This window comes from Typopeltis vanoorti, chromosome 1 (assembly GCF_054136105.1).
Source record: "Typopeltis vanoorti isolate ZY-2024b chromosome 1, IOZ_Tvanoo_1.0, whole genome shotgun sequence".
Taxonomy (NCBI): domain Eukaryota; kingdom Metazoa; phylum Arthropoda; class Arachnida; order Uropygi; family Thelyphonidae; genus Typopeltis; species Typopeltis vanoorti.
In genome coordinates this window covers 122,904,626-122,925,628 of record NC_143549.1, presented here as the reverse complement: position 1 = coordinate 122,925,628, position 21,003 = coordinate 122,904,626, and the positions used below count along the sequence as shown (strand labels likewise).

Sequence of the window (21,003 nt, the reverse complement as noted above, 5' to 3'; positions counted from 1 at the left end):
ACTGGTATTTCTACAGACAATCACAAACATCTATGCCCATGGTGGGATTTAAACCCACTGCCTTTTGGCTGGACAGTGGATATGCTATCCACTTGGCCAACCAGGCCGGCAATAATGGTGGCATAAAAATCCCAAGAATTTGGGACTTTAGGACTCGAAGCAATTTTTCAGCTTTTATTGGTCACTATCCATACCAGTTTGTTGTTGGAAGTTTACTTGGATAAAGGATTAAACTAAATTTATTATAGTCTAATCAAGAGTGCAAAATAAACTTCCAACATCTTTCTCTAAATCCAGAGTAATTCAATAATAAGGTGGTACACCTGTTGGCAACTTGTATAGGTAAATATGACCTCTCCTATTGCTTCTGCCATAGTATCTCCACGTTTGGGTCTGCCTCCCACTGACGAGACTTCAATAAAGGTCGAAACCGGTCTGGGTAGTGGCCCTTCCCTTAATGCATAGCAGTATACATGTCTGCAAGTAGATGTGCTTTGCACTGTGGGAGATACTGAGACAAGTGATGAGAGCTTGGTCCACCTTTGCTTGGAGTTGCCTAGTGTTGCACCACATTACTTCAGTCCCAAAGATATTTTCAGGCGCAAACTTTGTTTGCTTACACTTGGATAAAGGATTAAACTAAATTTATTACCAGTTTGTTGTAATTTATATGTATACTTATATAAGTAATTTTTTTTTAATTTTAACTTTTATTTATTTATGTATATTTTTTTCTGTGTGAACATGTTGCTCTCCAGCTTAATTTAATTTTGTAACCTAATAGATAATAATAATATCGGGACTCTAGATTTGGTGTAGTAAGTTTTTTTTTTTTTTTTCATTTGAGGTCAGGCCTATAATTTTAACAGTTGATCAGCAACTTTAGCATGCTATGTAGATTGTAGTGCAGTTTGTTTCTTTGTATATATGTGTATGCTCCAGATAATGACCTTAATGTGAAGGTCGAAATGTCGAGTGTCTATTTTGGTTTATATTAAACTAAAGTTTTACTCTAACATGGTAGTTGTGGCCATAATTTTCATGATTTATTCTGATCACCGTGTAAGCATGAAGGAAAGGATAGTGCATAACTGATAATTCTTTCTTAATATTTTTTATATTAACTCCATGCATGAGAGAGTAAGTCACTGAGAAGGAACCTGATGAAGTGATTATTGTGAACAGCTAAAAGGTTGTAGTCATTGGTGAAAATGGAGAATAAAAAGCTGGTTCAGTAGGTCTGAAACATCTTTGTCTGCATAAAATATTAACAAATGATGACTTATGTAACTGATTGAACAAAAACATATCACTGATGAGATTTACAAAAAAATCTCAGATGGAAATGGATAGGATTCATACTCAGAATGGACAACAGATTTTAGGTAGAGCAGCTTTGGCATAGATCCCAGAAGGAAAAATGGAGAATCCTAAATTAACTTGACAGAGAATGACAGAAAAGGAGAGAAGAATGTCTGACTGGCAGAGCTGGAGAGAAACTTAACTGGCTGCTCAAGACAGGTATCTGGAATAAACAGATCTCTGCCTCATGTGCTAAACTTGTGCTTTTCAAAAAAAAAAAAAAAAAGAGAGAGAAGAAATAAATAAATAGAAGGGTATTCAAAGTATCACAAGGATAACACTCGGAAAAATAAAATGTACATATCAGAACTATTAAATTTATTTACCTAATTATGATTATTTTACTGAAGATCATATGTTGAAAGATATCAGTAATCACCATTTTTTTTTTTAATTTCATGGTTATGGTAAGAACTAGTAGTGTTTTACTTTAAAAAAATAATAAAAAAAGCTGAATAGAGGGGGTCTATCAGTTCATTTTTATTATTTTCCTGTAATTCCCACTCATGTATGTAAGCCTATTGTATATTAGTACTGTTTTAGGCACTGTAGTACTATTGTGGCCTTTAACAATCTCACTAGTAATTCTAGTTTTTACTAGTGAAAAGTATTTTATTTTTTTTACTGCTCTTAGGGATTTTTTTATGTTAACATCTGTAGTCATTACTATTTTTAATATATATTTTTTTCTTCTCTTTGCTTCTCTAGTTATCCATGTCGTCAGTTTTCACAGATATGTATCCTTAAGTGTTTTTATAAATTTTGACATTTATTTAATTACATTTTGTTAATGTTGAACTTCATAGCAATTCTGCATTCATTTTATATAAAATGAATGCAGTAGAAAGAGAGAGAAAGTTTTATGGGATGATTTTTTTTTAATTTAAAAGCATAAAAAAAGTAATTTGATTAATACCAACATAATTCACAGACATGATTATACGACTACACATATAAGTTATGTGACCTATTCTTCTTATTCTATTCTATTAACTTTCTTATACTTTATATCCTACCGGCTACGCCATTTATGTTGTGTCCCATTTTACGATTTTTATTCTATTTTATAATTTCCTCTTATCTATGTTCTTCTATTATCTACGCATGAGATATCACCAAAAAATTTACTAATACTTAAATTATTTCTCCCCTTAGTACCCCTAATATTTGTATTTATACTGCGCCTTTTGGGATATTTAGTTTAAGATATTATATTCAAAAACAAGGAGAAAGAACTCAAATATGTCTGAAAGTGTAACTATGTTGCAGTCGTGACACTTTATCTCGTTTCTTAACATTAATTTCCTGCGTGATTAGGTTCGTATTTTCCAAGTGGTGCATTGGACAGCAATTTCAGACAACTCTTTTATCATTGAACAAAGGTTTATTAAATTCCTTAACATGGTACAAAATCAGTTTTTTGTGATTACTCAATTTAATGCTAAACTAAATACTTACAAACTAACATTAGCTTATTACAAGTAATTAGGCTATGATCCTATAATGGGTATTACGATCATGCCGCCATAACAATTCAACACATAAATTCACTTGACATGGACAAATAAGATTAATTCACACTATTTAACTATTCAAACTTAAGTAGATTAATTAAATCATTTACTGCACTAACACCTAACTAGTATTACGATCATGCTGCCATACACATTCAACACGTAAATTCATTTGACATGGACAAATAAGATTAATTCACACTATCTAACTATTCAAACTTAAGTAGATTAACTAAATCTTTTTCTGCACTAACACACAACTATGACAATTTTAACTTTCCAATACATTACAATAGACATGCAAAATTCTCAGGACACTTAATTTTTCACATAACATTAACACTAGCCAGCTTACTTCTAATATATTCTGTCAGATACTAAAGTCCTAGTATAAATTCTCCTTGGTCACTTCAACAGTTCCGTATTAGAATAATGATACTTATCACAGACAAATTTTAGTTAACATTAGATATATTTCACAGTACCTTTCTTTCTTGGGTTTTTCATATGGACCTTTACCTTCTGATTGAACTATCTTGATATAACCTCATCGATAATCTGCTTCTCCTACGTTCTTTTTGGAATTGAACTAGGCTTACGTTGGCTTAACTTTTCGTAACTCCTAACACACTTCGAATCATCTATATGTCGGCTGTGCAACTCGCCATGTGGACATCGATTTCTTTACTTCTTTCCCCTTCTCGTAGTTGTCACTGAAGTCGAAACACAAAGAATATGCTTTCTTTTTCCTCGACTATATGGCATTCTTCGCTTCTGACATAGGAAATATGGAGCCGAAATTCTGCTCACTTTCGTTTCCGTGTTGTGACGTGGAGATATAACTCCAATATCGCCACTCAGGAAAACACCGTGAAATCCCTACGAAAGAGCTCGCGAAGGACTCTCCTGGAACGGAATCAAAACCAAAACCCAAAAAAAGCCTTGTGTGGGGGGGGGGGGGTTTCCAACCCTTTTATACCTGTTCTCCTAACGGCACTTTTTCTAACTTCTTTTCTCTGCCCCCTACTTGTTTTTACTTCACCGACCAATTAGGGTGGCGTTTTTCTGCCAAACGTCCTTTGATCGGCAAGCCCGTAACGATGTCTCAATCCGGGAATCGGCCCTGAGCGATAGTCTGTTGTTTTCCTTTGCTAGCCTCTAATTTAATCCCCTTTCCAAAATTTTTCTATGAACTTACTTAATAACTTAATCTCTAGCCTCTCACATACCATTTCTTATGACTAATCCTTTTCTGTCTTATTTATTTAACTTTTCTCATTTAAATCATATCACAATATTAATATATTCTTTCTTTTGTTAGTTAGTTTAACAAACCTTTAATTTTTTTATATATTTTATTGGATGCAAGAATATTTCTTTTTCTTTTAATTAATTCAACTATTATCTTTTATGCAGGGTTTTTAATTTATTTTATTTATTCTTCATGTTACACCATGATAGCTGAGAATTCTATATTCTCAAGATATCAGGGTGTAACAGTTATATAAGGAAAAAAAGAAATTTTATGTAAACCACTAATATTTCATGATGAGAATCAAGAGCCTCCATAGCTCAATCAGCATAGACGAAGCTCTTTGGTCGAAAGACATGGGTTCGATTCCCGTTCCAAGACATGAGGAACATTTTATCTGGTCTCCTTCCACTAAAGGCGAGTTAGGCAGTCTCATACGGAGGTAGGGTTTTTTTTTTTTTTTTCACCTGGAAACGTGGGTTTTTTGTCCTCCAGAACAGGCAAACCAGTTCCGTGAGCACACTTCTACAGTCATTGTTCCCCCTCCCCCATTCGCCATTCCAGACTCTGCAACAAGCTGGTTGGGGTTTCCCACAATCACATAATCAAAGTGGACCCTGCATGTAAGCAGGATAGAAGTGCTGTAAAGAGGAAGAAGATTTCATGATGAGTATCACATCATTAGAGTGAATACACACAAAGAGAAATGACTTTGCAGTCAGAAAGAAATGTACAGGGGTTGCAGTGTGTTTCTGTTCTGTTGCTCTCCAGCTAGTCACATGATACTGTTAGGAACCATGGGAACTGAGAACATGGTCATTAACACAGTTAATGACTCTAACCAAACATAGATCAATGGGCAAAGGATTGGAAAGCTTGTTACAAGATGTAAAAGTAGATGCCACTACTTTTACATTGCATTATGCCACTCCGTTATCTAAAAAACATTTAAATTCCTGAGTTATATAATATCATATCCCACATCTCTACAGAATCTAGCAAAAAATCATTCCTTAACTCCAAACAAAATCTTATGCAAAAAGATGGATAGAAGTAGACAACATAAATCTTCCACTCCACAGCCTACAGTCAAATTGGTTGGTAGTTTGTCTGTAGGCTGTGGAATATTCCTGTTCCACTTTAAACTCACTCAAGATGAAATTAATGTTTTATCTAGGAGTAATTTCTCTATTGCACCTAAGAAAATTTCTTATACAGATTTCTTGCTGCAAATTAAATAAAAACATGTTCGACCTTCTTTCTGATTCAGCAAACAAATTACATTTTGAAGTTGCCTGTATTTTACATAGTACAAATAAGTCTAACCTTTTAACATTCCAAATCTTAAATAAGTTTTACAATTTTTAATGAACAGCCACAATATTATGATTTCTAAAGTGAAAAGGGAAGTTGCACTATTATCATGGATTCAACTGAATATAATTGTAAGATCAGCATTCTTCTCCAGCATCTTTCATACTTATTATAAGAAATCCCACCAAATCACGAGTTAACAAATTAAATCAGTTGCTAAACAGTACAGATTAGTTGAATACTGAGACCATTGAAAAGTTAGATTTTTCATGCTGAATGCCTAAATTATATAGACTGCTAAAAATACAGAAAACAGACTATTTTTGCCACCAGTAGTCGACTGTATCAGCTGTCCTACATAGAAATTGTCAAAAGGTTTTATAAAACCTTTGGAATGGGAAAATCTCCTTCCTGCATAAAGAATCCTGTGAATTTCATTTGCTAATGTGAGCTTTGATGTTGTTTCCTGCTAAACCAATGTTTCATTAGATATAATTATTCAACTGCTTTCTGAGGACTTTTCATCCTGACATGCTTATATTATTTGATTTTGCTATACACTTGATAATTTATCTGGCAATGTAATTTATATAAGCAGTTGTTTCTATATAAGTAGGTGGGAGGTTGTACTGTGGGTTCTCCCATGTCACTACTTTTATCCAATTATTTCATGGAACACTTGTAACACCATCTTTTCACTACTCTTATCCCTTGTTCCTCTACTTTGTTTTATTATTTTCATGCTGTGTTCTCTATTTGGCCATATACAAATGGAGAATTGGACAGCTTCTTAGATAAAATTAACAACCTTTTTCCCAGAATAAATTTATATTAGAAAAAGAAAATAATGGAGTCCTTTCTTTTTTGGATTCATTGATAAAGAGAGAAGTGGGTGGCTCTCTGAGATTTTCTGTTTATAAGAATCCAGTGTTTTCCAAAAGATATATTCTTCTAGACTCTTTGCACCACCCTTCACAAAAACTTGGAATTGTCCAGACTCTTGTCTACAGGACACATCATCTGTTTTGATGATACACTCAGAGTAGAATTACAGTCTATGAAAGACAACATAATTCCAAACAGATATTTTCCAGCCAAATTACAGCATATCTTGGACAGTTATTCTTCTACTAGTAGCTCATCATCTGATGAGCTATTCAGGCAAGAGAGTTGCCATTCCTTACAAAAAGGCATTTCTGAATGCATCTAAAAATTAAAAAAAAAAAAAAAAAAAAAAACTGAGTTCCAGGCAACCTTCAAGCCAATAAATATGATTTCCTAATCCTGCCTTCCACTAAAGACAAACACTTCTCACCTGGGAGTGTACCAGATTCCATATTCCTCATCATCATCATCATCATCATCAAATTCCTGCCATGTACCCTCAAGGGGTGTACAGGATATGACAGTACTACATGAAAAAATTACATCATTACTAACTTCCTATCTACAATTTTCCTCCAAATCAGTCTGTTACTTGTCAAGACTCCAACATTATCAGATCTTATATTTCTATCGTCTAAGGCACTTTGTACCGTATCAATCCACCTATATCTTGGTCTTCCTCTGGGTCGTTTTCCTGCCAACCTGGCAGAGAACACTTGTTTTGCTAATCTTTCCTCTCCCATTCTATTTAAGTGACCATACCATCTGAGATTAGCTCTGCTAACGCATTCCTGGATGCTGACAATATCAAGTTCTTTCCTAATATCCTCATTTTTAATATCATATTGCCATTGATGCCATCTGTTCACGCCTCTAATCTTTCTCAGGACTCTCATATCTGCGGTCTCTAGTCTTTGGTCAAGTGTTTTACTTCTGACCCAGCTCTCAGATCCATAAGTTAAAATTGGTTTGAACACAGTCTTGTATACAGCTAATTTAGTGTTCCGACTAATTTCTTTCTTATTCCATATGAATTTATTCAATTGACTTCCCACGATACCAGCTTTGCTGATTCTGTTGTCTATTTCTATATTTAGTTTACCATCTTCAGTAAAAATTGTGCCTAAGTAGCTGAAATGTTTTACTTGTTCCACAGGTTCTCCATTCACAACACAGTTGACATTTTCAATGATTCTGCCTATTTTCATTGTCTTTGTCTTTTTATTGCTGACCTTCATACCATATCTATTACAACAGCTATTCAATTTAGTCAAAGAATCTTGCAGACTTGTAGCGGATTTTTTTAGAAGTATAACATCATCCGCATAAAGCAAAGAGCTGACATTAACATCTCCAATTTTGATATCAGGTTTAATACCACATTCCTTCATAATGTGATCCATATAGATAATGAATAACAGAGGGGATAATGTACATCCTTGTCTCACACCAGATTTAACATTAAACCATCTTCCTGTACTTCCTTCAATTCTAACTGCTGACTCACAACTCAAATAAAGACTAAGTATTGCTTGATATAATGCCCCATTGACACCATATAACTGCAGCGTATTGAATAGCTTCTCTCTTGGCACCTTGTCATATGCCTTTTCCAAATCGACAAAACTTAAATACAGATCTTTGTTATATTCCATATTCCTATAATCTTTTATTTTGCTAGACTGATCATACCATAGACACCCAGTGATCAGAACATGTGGATTGCATCCCTTTGCTCAAAGCTGAGAAATCTTTTCTCATGAAATGTGGGGTTACTACTAGTTGCAGGATCCTATAGGACAACACAAAAATTCTTCAAACAAGTCCCTTCAAACTTGAGAGGCTCATCAGAGAATGTCATGAAGCTCTTCACAACCAACCCAATCTTAATTAAAATGTTCATCTAAAAATGTCTAAATTATGAGAAATAGTTACTTTCATCTCTCATCAATAATCCAATGTTCAATTGTTATGTGTACCTGCAAAGCTTATGCAAATTTTTTTTGTTGTTGTTTTATTTATAAGTATGTAGTCATATACAGTCATCCCTCAACTTACGTCGGGACTCTGTTCCATCTGGCAGGACATAAGTCAGTTCAGACGTAAGTCAATACATTAAATCAACAGAGTTATAGGGGTTAGGGTCTTAACAGTAATAAGTATATTTCATTTTATTTTTAATCCTTATTATAAAACTGTACTGTGCGTTAGTACCACTATAAAACAGAAGAATAATAACCCAAATCTTCCTCCACAATCACATCTTCATTACCCTATGTGAAGGACCAGGCTGCAGCTCTTCTGGTGTAACCTTTTTTTTCCTTTTTTTTTTTTCTGCAACACATTATTCCTCCAGTTCGACCAATTCTTTGTTGGTCAATTCTTCAGGGGTATATCCTATGAGTTGAACTGTGTCATCATCATTCACTTCGAGATTCAGGTTGTTTGCTAGATCCACTATTTCTTCACTCAATTTACAAAGGTCTTCATTTTTTTCTAAACTTCCAAAATCATGCACAAACCTTTTTAATGTCTTTTTCCATATCCACTCATACATTGAAAGATCACTTCCCAAACTACAGCAATATTTTTAATAGCATGATAAATATTGAATGCTTTCCAGAATTGCATGAGAGTCTGGTCGTTTTCTTCATTAGCAGAAATGGCTTGTGAAAATGTTCTCTGTAGATAATAAACCTTAAACACTATTAGAACTCTCTGATCCATCAGTATTTGAACAGAGTGGGAAATGAAGAACCTGAATCTAACATGGATAATTTGTTACATGATCACAACAAGAATGATCTGAAGAATGGAAACAGTAGCTTTACCATGGAAAGGAGGAGTATCAGATCTGCTCACTTGATATTGTAGTGCCCAAGGTTGAAAATGGCTGAGATAATAACCTCCTCAAATCATGATGAGGTTATTATCTGAATTACCAAGAGTTGAAGTGCAGACATTAGAGGCATCAAGGAAAATGACTTCACTGTTAAGATGGTTGGATTGCATGAAACCAACCATCATGGATAATAATTCAGTAGGTTAGAATAATTTACAGTTGGGAAGTTAGTAGAAAGAGCAGATGAATTTTTGATATATAAGGCAAAGAAATTTTAAGTGACAGAAGGCCAAAAAGAGGAGATTCGAAATTACACATCCTCTGACAAGGAATGCAAATTGCATAAACGCATACTACACTTGTGGCAGAAGGAATTGGGGTATAATTTGGAATTTGGTTTTTGTGACAGTAATTTGATTTTCAATCTAATTACTAATTTTTCTAACCCTAGACTTATAAATATAAGTCTAGGGTTAGAAAATTTCTGTCAGAAAATTATAAATTACTAACATTTCTGAGTTCTAAATAGAACTCAGAAATGTCAGAAAAATTTATCTTCATTACCTTTCTTAATATGCATTGAGGCAAAAAATTATTTTTTTTATCCTTTTATGAAATATTTCTTTTTTTATTAAATTATTATTTAATAAAATTTCGTATTAAATTTAAATTTCTTTGTTTCATCTGTATTACTATCTTATTGAGTATAGAATTAAATAATAAAGCTGGGCAAATTACATTTTGAATGTATTAATATTATAATGTTATTATAAATTTATGAATTTTAAACAAACTAAACTGGCTGATATAGTTCTGTAACGTGTTTGGAGAATGAATATTGTAATTTTGTATTGATATATTATTCAGTGCTGCTAGGTTATAGGATTAAACGTTTGCCTTGCTGCTCAATTACTATTTATATACAGTTGTATATAGATAGTAATTGTGAATATATAATAATTAGTAAATATACAGTACCGTATTTTTTGGAAGATGTAGAAGTGAATATGATAGAGATTTTTTGTTTCGTAAAGTTTGAGGATTTTTTTTTTTTTATATGTATATGTTTGTATAATCTAGAAGTATGTTACTGCAGTAGCATATTTCTAGATTATACAAAATTATAAAAAATGCCATTTCTAGATTATGCAAAATGTGAAGAAATTTTCTAACCCTAGATTTATAAATATAAGTCTATGGTTAGAAAATTTCTGTCAGAAAATTAGAAATTTCTGACACCCCCGAAATTTATGAGACAATTTTTAGAAAAAAAAAAAATTATTATATAAAAATATTCACAAACCTTAAATTTCATTTATTATTACCATAACTTATACCAGCAGCATTCAGTTCGCCTTCACTCATCTCATTACTGTCACTTTTCATATTATTGTCTGAACTATTGTTATCACTCTCCTCAAAAACTAAGTCATCTTCAGTACCATCCATTGCATTACTTATGCTGCTTTTTTTTTTTTTAAAGAGACTTAATAATCTTCTTTTCTTTTACAGCTTCCCATGAATTTTTCACCCAGATACACACTTCTGAAATTGTCAGCCATTTCATACATCCTGTTGCTGTAAAATCGTGATTTGGCTTTGCCATCCATTTGTTCAAATCCTGCATAAAATTTTTAAATGATTTATTGATCGACATGCATCCAAGAGTTGTAATTGACTTGTAAGGCCTCCAGGAATGACAGCTAGTTCTATGTTCATTCCTTTTAGAATCTTCTTGGTTGATTTTTATGTGCTCTAAATTGATCCCACACTAATGCACACTTTTTAAACAACACATCTGGACGTTTTGCCCATATCTTATGTAGCATAATTTCATTCCTTTTTCGTTCATCCAACCATTACCTTGAATGTGAATAAAAATGCCACATGGAATTTCATCTTTTGGTAATGTTTTTCTTTTGAAGATTAACATAGGGGTAGTTTTGTTCCGTCTGCTCAATAAGCTAAAACTACAGTGTAGTGAGTTTTTTCATGACCTGTTGTTTTTATCACTATTTATTTGATACCTTTTGTATCTACAGTACGATTTGAAGGAACATCAAATGTTAGAGGCACTTCATCTATATTTGTAATTTGATTAAGTTAAAATTTCTTTTGGCTGATATGACAAATCTGTGGAATTCTATGATTTTAGCTTCATAGTCAAGTGACATTTTTTGGGCTAGAGTGGTTTTCTTATGCATGCATATCTGTTGTCTTTTCATAAATCTAAAGCACTAAGAAGGGGATCTAGTAAAATCTCTAATGCCATTAGCAGATGCCCATCGTTTCACTTCAAAAATTATTATTTTCGTAGAAACGGATGTTCCAATACTTCGGTGATTTGTTATTCAAGTTTTCATTTGTACTTCTAATTCTGGCCATTTTTTAAGGTGTGCACGGAATGTTTTCTTATGTTTACATGAGTGGATAAAACAATTGTTCTTGTTTTGTCCACTCACGAATCATTTTTTTCTGTTGGCGGTAGACCAAAATCTATTTCCGCTGCTCTGTTTCCATGTTATTTTGCATAATTTATCACAATCAATTTATAACTCACATTATACGAATGTCTTTTTTTGTTTTACACTCATGTTTATAGTTTTATGACAATAAAAAATTCATCTAATTATAAAAAGAATTCAAATGAACCATTCAAAACTGCATATTGCTCACTGACCACTATTGCCTCCAGTAAAGTTTGCCTATTGTTGTAAATCGGGGATTCCCACATATGCAGCAAGATAGATGTTTGGCTCACATACAAAATGTGGGAATCCAAGACTTACCCAGTATCACCTGTCTTCGGACCATAAGATGCACTCCAATTCTAAGACGATTTCTCTATGTAAAAAGGTGCATCTTATGGTCTGAAAAATATGGTAAATTGGTAAATAATAAATTCATCATAATGTAGTATTAGCCTTATGTTTTTTCCCAACATTAGATTAATTGGAATCTTATTAAGAATTGTATTAAAATGAAGACAAATATATACAGATCAAGTAATTACAACATCAAACAGCATATTTCAGAGGTAGTTTGTAGTCAATTGAACATATGGATTCAATTTTAGGTACCAGATTTTGTATACAGATTTTGAAGTTCACTGATTCTTTGTAAAATGATGAAATGTAAGATGATGAAAGAAATTTCATGCTGTTTTTTTGCAAATTTAATATTTTGACTAAAAGTATATAGATGCAACTTATCTGCCAGTGTACCATAGAAGTATGTTACTACTTAGTCGTTTGTTACCTAATAAGCGTGAAGTGCAACTTGGTAAAATTTTAGTAAAATTGGATTTTACAATCAACCAGCATTTGGAAAAGATGATGAGTTGATATACTCACTCTCTCAACAGCTGACCTGATAAACTGTAAAAGTAGTATATTTTCTGGTGAGCTCTCATACTTATTTACTATTTTTTTTTTCAGCAAAGTAATTTGTATTTCTTGACTATCATGATCAGATCCTGTCGTAGTTGTCCCTTCATCATTTTTCATTGGAAACAATGGCATTCCTATTGAAGTTGTTGCAGGAGCTTTGGAACCAGAAGCATTTTGTACAAGTCTTGACAAGGTTTTTGAGGTGGGATAAAAAAAAAAAATAATAAAGTAATTGAATTTAGTTGCCTTATGCGGTTTAATCATTTTTAATGTTTTTCTCAGTACATGTTTGGAGAGGTTGTTGTAATTATTATTACAAAAAAAGTTGTAATAATAATTACAACTTTTTTTGTAATATTTTTGCTACGATGTTGATCTATCAAGTTCAGAAGGATTCCCCTTATTGAGTAGTTTTTAATGTTTAATACTCTGAGGCACAGTTTTTTATTTTCTTCATCCTGTTAAATTTAAATAGTTCAGCTATTCATTTCTTATCAGCTTATGTTAAGAAAAGTGGTGAAAAGCCTTTTTTTTTTTTTTTCAAATTTTAGATTACTTAATTCTTTCTTTATTATTTTTTAATATTTTTTTTTTTTTTTTTTGAAGAATATATGCTATGAAAGAATCTTCCTTCTGCATTACATAAGCATCTGAACAGTTCAGTATGTTTGCAGTTTTAGCAGAAGGATGAGCAAGCTAGTGTGTAGACAAAACACATGGGGAGGGAAAAACAGGAGTGAAATAATGTTGTGAGGAGGAGATTCGCTTGATATGATTTGAGCTTATTCCATGAGAAACTGCTACCTGCATTTTAACAAATTCCAAATAATTTAGAATCAAATTGTATATCCCTCAGATTTACATTTTGATTCCAAAAGCATTATTTATGTTGAAGATGTTGATGCCTCATTTGTTGTGCCCTGATCTTTCAGTAGTTTGGAGAGCATCATAATAAAATTAGTCATCTGCCATCATTTCCTAGATCTCAGTAATAAAGAAACTTGAATTATTTCTGCTACAAAAGTATCATCAAATTGCTCCAATACTTTGCTGACCAAATTCAAATTGTTATTGAGGCAAGTCTAAGATCTATGCAATATGTACATAGAATTTTTTTTTTAATCCCAGATACAAGAGTACAAGAATCTCTGTAGCACAACAGTGTCATGTGTGAGGTGCAGATATGAGTTGAGAAAGAAGAAACCTATTGATATTCTTCTTAAAGAGCTGTAGGTTGAAATTGTTGGGAAACACATCATGGGAAGGCTGTTCCAGAGGAGAGAGAGATGGAATAAATGAGGAAGGAGAAGCAGATTCAGTGAATTTGCAGTTATACTGTAAAAAAAGTTTGACAGCTGCTGCTCTTGTTTTAACAGACCTAACAGCAAGTAGAGGAATGATGGTTGCATTTCACTGGAGCAATGATTATGGAAGCCCATAGAAGAGACACAGAGCTGAAACATTGCATCTTTGAGATAGAGGTTGAAATGAGGCTATGAGGGCAAGGTCAATTATGAGCCAAATTGTTCTCCTCTGGACTGCAACAAGAACTTTTAAGGTGGTATTAGGTGCAACACCCCAAATGTGTAAATAGTATTCTAAGGATGGGCAGATTTGGGATTTATATAGAATTAGTAGCTAGCTGGGTGGGTGTAAACTAGCTTCTTGAGCAAAAACGAATGCCTAATATTTTAGGAGTTGAGGAAATTATTGATTTGATGTATTTGTGCCAAGAGAGGTTGGAGGGAAATGTCAGTCCAAGGAGAGGTAATTCATCCTGTCTGGTGATGTATTACTGATGAGAGAAAGTGAGCTGAGATTCCTTTTGCGAGAGAAATGGCAGGATTGCATTTTAGTGGTATTGTTACATCCTGAATGAAGAACCTTTAAAAGGAAACAATTCATTCAGGATTTAACGAGTCAGAAAAATCAGCTGAGAGAAAAAACTTGTACTCGAGCAGAAGAAATAAAGTACTAACTGTAAATTGAAATAGAATTACCTGTTTTTAGTAGAACTGTAATACCATGTAAAGAACTTTGTGTATAAATTAGTATTATATGAATGCATCATGTATACAATGGGTAAATTAGATGTAAACAATAGTCCAGAGGTCACGGGCGGGCCTGAGGCATTGGCAATCTTGGAAAGCAACGCACATTCGTTTCCCGGAAGACACTGCTAGAGATCTTGTGATGTGCTGAAATTCCTGTGGACGAAGAAAGTAGCGTGCGGGAAAAGATCGAAAAGTAAGAGGGCACTATCACAGCGAGTAACAGGGTGCTAAAGGGGGGGGGATTATGGGAGAATAAAAAGGGTTGCACCCCTTCCTCAAGGCTTTTTTCGCCTATTTTGCTGGATGATGATTCGACTTCTCCCGTGGACCGGAAGTTCCTGATGGTGTTTCTTGGCGATAGTACGATATCGGACAGTGTGCCTTTCCCTTCGATGTCTGAATTTCTGCTGGTACGAGAGCGTGAGATGTCGGCATATGCTGTCTTTACTCCTTTACTGAAAGTTTCGACGGAATAATATCGCGGATGTATACCAGAACTGGCAGTAGAAACGACGATGGTCCGAAACAGATCGAGAATAGACGAGGGAAAAATGCCAGGTGCAGAGCATAGCTTAATCTGATGATCATAGTGATCCACCACGTGGATGCAGGCTTATGGAAGTATTGAGAGGTAATTCAAACAAAGAAGGACAGTTCAGATGGACCTGGAGATCCTGCCCCAAGAAATGGTAAAGTACAGATTTTGTTGTATAATTACCCAGCCAGTAAAAGGGAAATATCATTATAGTGTAATAATCGAGTATGGACAGTATTTAAGAATTTAAGTGATTATTTAGCAGTGGCTAATGTCCATAAGACAAATTGTCTGGAATGATTATAGATGATTATGACTGGTTTAATGTGCAAGACTAACATAGTAGGCAGAAAATTGAGTAGAAGTTTATAATGTGTATATTATGTGTGTTTAATCTCTAACTTAAAAGAAGGATTTATTGTTCATGCATTAGAGTATTAATCAGTTTGATTTAGCATGTCATTGAACTTATTGAAAGTGAGATTGGTCCAAGTGTATATCATGTCTTTAGATTCCAATAAATATGTTTTTTCTTCTATACCTGAGTTTTGCCTGTGATATGAATCAAAACTACCACTCATTAATCTGAACCATAGCCGGGGGGGGGGGGGATTGAAAGAAAGGTATAACATGTTGTTATAGAGGTTACAACTGCAAACCAGAATTTACTTAACCACAGTAAAGCATTTAATTTATGAGTTTAAGCACTAAATTTATTCACCTATGTGCACCAAAAGTCTGGAAAAGTTTCCATGAATAAGAGTTCCCTTTATTCTAAGATATTGGCTGGCGCAACTTTAAAAAATAAATTTGTCAATATCTGAAGAGGAGACGGCCCCAGAAAGAAATTAGAGGATTCGTTTCTTTTAGTAAGGAATAACCTTTAACAGTCAGGGTAAGCACGTGAGTAAAATTAGGAGTCAGCTAGGGATATAGAATTTGCTTTCCTTATAGAATGAACATGTAAGAAGTGATATAGATATTAGAGTCAGGGCAATTTTGTAAGTCTCGTAGTTATTGTAGAGAGGTAAATTCATAAAGGAAAAGTAGTAATGACATAACAGTATTGAAGGTGACTAGGTTAACCTTGCTCACTGAAGGATGGTATGGAGATCAGTGTTTAAGGCACTGGTTACAGATGATCTTGATGCAAGGGATATCTGGGAACTATATGGTTTGTCAAAAGAGTAGGATGAATGGAGAGTGCTGTCATTGGCAAAGCTGTGGATAGGATTTGTAGTGATTGAGAGTAGGTCATTTATGTATAAGAGAAAGAGGGTAGATGAGAGAACAGAACCCTGAAGCACTCCTGTATTGGTAGCAAAGCCCAAAGAGAGGATGCCATACACAATGACACACAGTGAATGATGAGAAAAGAAACTGGCTATCCAGTAATAGAAGGCTGCAGGTAGACCAAAGGAAGGCAGTTTGCAAAGCAGGCCTTGGTGTCAGACATAATCAAACCTTTGGAAATGTCAATGGCAACAGTGCACATGTCTCCAAATTCTCACATGCCACATGTCCAGACATGAGTGATGTAGGCTGAGATATCAGACTGGATCTAGATTGGTGAAATCCATGGTGGTCACTGAATAACTGATGCGCTTCTAGGTAGTGAATAAGTTGACCATTGATAACTTTCTCCATTATTTTGGAGAGGATTTAGGTGATGTCATTAGTTGGACGGTAGGCTTTTGTCTTTCTTTTTGGGATGGGTTGGATATATGTTAGTTTTCATGAGATGGGATAGGTGCCAACTGAGTATAGAAGATTGAAGAGATGATAGAGAATAGGTGTTAGCTCTGGAGCAGAATGTTTGACTGCAATAGGAGAGATGCCATTGGGACCAAGCTGAGCATAAAGTTTGGGTTCTTGGTGCAAACCATCTTTGACAAACTGAGTCTTTGACTGCTTTCATACATCTTCTGTGGAAGCGGGGCATAGAAAGTGGATAGGAATTTTGGATGGAATGAGTGCTACGTCATGATATAAAACAGTGCCTGTGGGCTGGAGAGTAGTGGTGTTATTTATTTTGCCAACCTAGTTGGCAGTTAAACTCACGTTGAACTTTTCACTTAAAAAAAAAACTTGCACTCCAAAAATTGTCATTGATAATATTTGTTATCAATGACAGTTTTTGTAACTTGGAATGTTGTTTTTGGAACAATGGAAGTTTTTTCACTTGGCTATGCTACTAATTATATATTGGGTTTTATCCTGTAGTCAAGAATACATATCCATACTTGAAGTAGAAAAAGCCATCAAAGGCTTGAAATGTGGAAAGGCAGCAGGAGTAGATGATATTCACTAGAAATGCTGAAGTATGGTGGTATAAGAGTCTTACAGTGGCTGCATTGCATAGTTCAGAAAGCCTGGACAGAGGGACGAATTCCTGATGATTGGAGTAGAGCTCTCATAGCACCCATATATAAAAAGGGAAATAAAACTGCATGTAAGAATTACAGAGGTATTTCCCTACTGAGTGTTCCTGGCAAGATCTATGCAAGTATACTTGAGAAACGGTTGAGAAGAATTGTGGAAGAAAAGCTTGGTGAAGAACAAGCTGGATTCAGGCCAAATAGAGGTTGTCAGGATTAGATCTTCACTTTACGACAAATAGTCGAGAAAGCATGGGAATATAACAGAGATCTGTATTTAAGTTTTGTCGATTTGGAAAAGGCATAGAACAAGGTGCCGAGAGAAGTATTCAATACGCTACAGTTATATGATGTCAATGGGGCATTATATCAAGTCTTTATGCTTAGTCTTTATACTTAGTCTTTATTTGAGTTGTAAGTCAGCAGTTAGAATTGAAGGAAGTACAGGAAGATGGTTTAAGTTAAATCTGGTGTGAGACTGGGATGTACATTATCCCCTCTGTTATTCATTATCTATATGGATCACATTATGAAGGAAAGTGGTATTAAACGTGATATCAAAATTGGAGATGTTAATGTCAGCTCTTTGCTTTATGCGGATGATGTTATACTTCTAAATAAATCCGTTACAAGTCTGCAAGATTCTCTGACTAAATTGAATAGCTGTTGTAATAGATATGGTATGAAGGTCAGCAATAAAAAGACAAAGACAATGAAAATAGGCAGAATCATTGAAAATGTCAACTGTGTTGTGAATGGAGAACCTGTGGAACAAGTGAAACATTTCAGCTACTTAAACACAATTTTTACTGAAGATGGTAAATTAAATATAGAAATGGACAACAGAATCAGCAAAGCTACAAGGTACAAGACAGTGTTCAAACCAGTTTTAACTTATGGATCTGAGAGCTGGGTCAGAAGTAAAACACTTGACCAAAGACTAAAGACGGCAGATATGAGAGTCCTGAGAAAGATTATAGACGTGAACAGATGGCATCAATGGCAATATGATATTAAAAATGAGGATATTAGGAAAGAACTTGACATTGTCAACATCCAGGAATGTGTTAGCAGAGCTAATCTCAGGTGGTATGGTCACTTAAACAGAATGGGCGAAGAAAGATTAGCAAAACAAGCGTTCTCTGCCAGGTTGGCAGCAAAATGACCCAGAGGAAGACCAAGATATAGGTGGATTGATATGGTACAAAGTGCCTTAGAAGATAGAAATATAAGATCTGATAATGTTGGAGTCTTGACAAGTAGCAGACTGATTTGGAGGAAAATTATAGATAGGAAGTTAGTAATGATGTAATTTTTTTCATGTAGTACTATAATATCCTGTACATCCCTTGAGGGCACGTGGCAGGAATTTGATGATGATGATGGTTTTATCCTTTATCCAAGTGTTAGCAAACACAAAGTTTCTGCCTGAAGTACTTTCAGAACTGGGACAACTCATGGTAAAGGTGATATAAGTTCTCATCACTTGCCTTAGTATCTCTCTTAATGCAAAGCACATCTCCTTGTGGACATGTATAATGTTATGCATTAAGGGAAGGGCCACTACCCAGACCTGTTTCGACCTTTATTGAGGTCTCATCAGTGGGAGCCAGATCCAGAGGTGGTGATACTAAGGTGGAAGTAATGGCAAAGTCATATTTTACCTATACAAGTTGCCAAAGGGTGTCACACCCTATTATTAAAATTCTCTGGATTAGAGATAAGTTTATGGAAGTTTTTTCACTTGGCTATGCTACTAATTATATATTGGGTTTTTATCCTTCCATAAACTTATCTCTAATCCAGAAAATTTTAATAATAGGGTGTGACACCCTTTGGCAACTCGTATAGATAAATATGATTTCTCCATTACTTCCACCTTAGTATCACCACCTCTGGGTCTGGCTCCCACTGATGAGATCTCACCAAAGGTCGAAACTGGTCTGTGTAGTGGCCTTTCCCTTAATGCATAGCGTTATACATGTCCACATGGAGATGTTCTTTGCATTATAGGAGATACTAAGGCAAGTGATAAGAATACTTATGCCAAGAGTTGCCCCAGTCCTGAAAGTACTTCAGGTGCAAACTTTGTTTGCTAACACTTGGATAAAGGATAAAACCCAATATATAATTAGTAGCATAGCCAAGTGAAAAAACTTTCATAAAAATACAAGCAGTTCCTGCTTTACACATTCCTTTATGTTCTTTTTTAAGTATCAACAAAATCAAAAATATGAACATTAATTTTCATAAATAGATGCCAAACCTAAATAAAGCATTTCAAAAACCTTGTGTGTAGCTATACAGTACAGTACAGTACTATTATGCTCATTTTATTGATAACTTTGAAGGATTTGAAGAACCAGCAGAGATTGTATAAAATGAAACAGAAGTGATCTTTATTAGTTGCAATTTGAGATTTCTACAACTGATGTCACTGATCTGCTTCAAGCACACAATGAAGAGCTCAGAAATGAAAACCTCTTTGAAATGATAAAATGTTAAGAAACTGAGGAAGAAAATGACATAATAGCTGAAACTCCCTTTTGTTCCTTATTCTCAAGTAGCTAGACAAAGCTTTTCAACACAGAAAAAAGAAAATGAGATTTTTGAGTCACAAGATTCAAATTTCAAGTGCAAAAATGCTTATATATACTGTGATGAAATTTATTATACATTTCACAATATACTTATAAAGGCTATGCTTTCCTACTTTGGATTTTTCTGAAAAAAATGTCTCATATCTTTGGATAAATAAATCATTATTTAAGCATGAAGTATTGTTTTATTAACCTTTATTTAACATTACTATGGTCAAATTTCGGTTGGGCATGTAACCCCTGTTTTTAACATAATGTCTATGGGAAATAAATTCCTTCTTTATGAGTTTTCACTTTACAAGTACCCTCTGGGAATGAATTAACTCAAATTTGTGAACTACCTGTACTGGCATTCTTTACTGGAGACACTATTTAGTTCTCCAGAAAAGAATGTAAGATGCTATATAGTAATTTATGAGTCCAAAATTGTCATCATGCATATTTATAAGAATAATTCAGTTCTGAATGTTAGAAGCACAGCTTTTGTTTTCTGATATTAATTTTTAGCATCATCAGAACAGTTTAGATTCTTCCACTGGTAGAAATGATACGTCTGCACATCATGTTGGTGTATCTGATAGTGATGACATAACTGCACCAGAAGTACCAGTCCAGATAATTTCTTCTCAGAAAGAGACAACAGTCAATAGTTTTGAAGAACCATTAGCTTCCACATCTGCTTCATTTGACAGTGCTGCAGTTATTAGTTCAGTCTGTGATATTCCTCAGGTAAAGGAATATAGAGAATATAGTGACTTAGAATTTCTTGAATACTAGTTTGTATTTTAGTAATATATTTTGACACCTTTTATGACGTGTGTTTAGGTGATATATATTTTTCATGCTGATTATGACAAAACAATTTTTCTAGTACATGC

At 34.2% G+C, this 21,003-nt stretch overlaps 1 protein-coding gene across 2 annotated transcripts in view; it reads left to right on the top strand.

The window, feature by feature from the left end:
- The window catches only part of LOC150110374 (UBX domain-containing protein 4), a 202,467-nt gene that overhangs the window by 46,069 nt on the left and 135,395 nt on the right, over positions 1 to 21,003 (top strand). For both annotated transcript variants that reach the window (XM_090399088.1, XM_090399098.1), the window contains exons 4-6: positions 2,071 to 2,099; positions 12,642 to 12,760; positions 20,633 to 20,854. In XM_090399088.1, the coding sequence (XP_090255214.1) occupies positions 2,071 to 2,099; positions 12,642 to 12,760; positions 20,633 to 20,854 (370 nt within the window). The remainder of the gene's footprint in view (positions 1 to 2,070; positions 2,100 to 12,641; positions 12,761 to 20,632; positions 20,855 to 21,003) is intronic.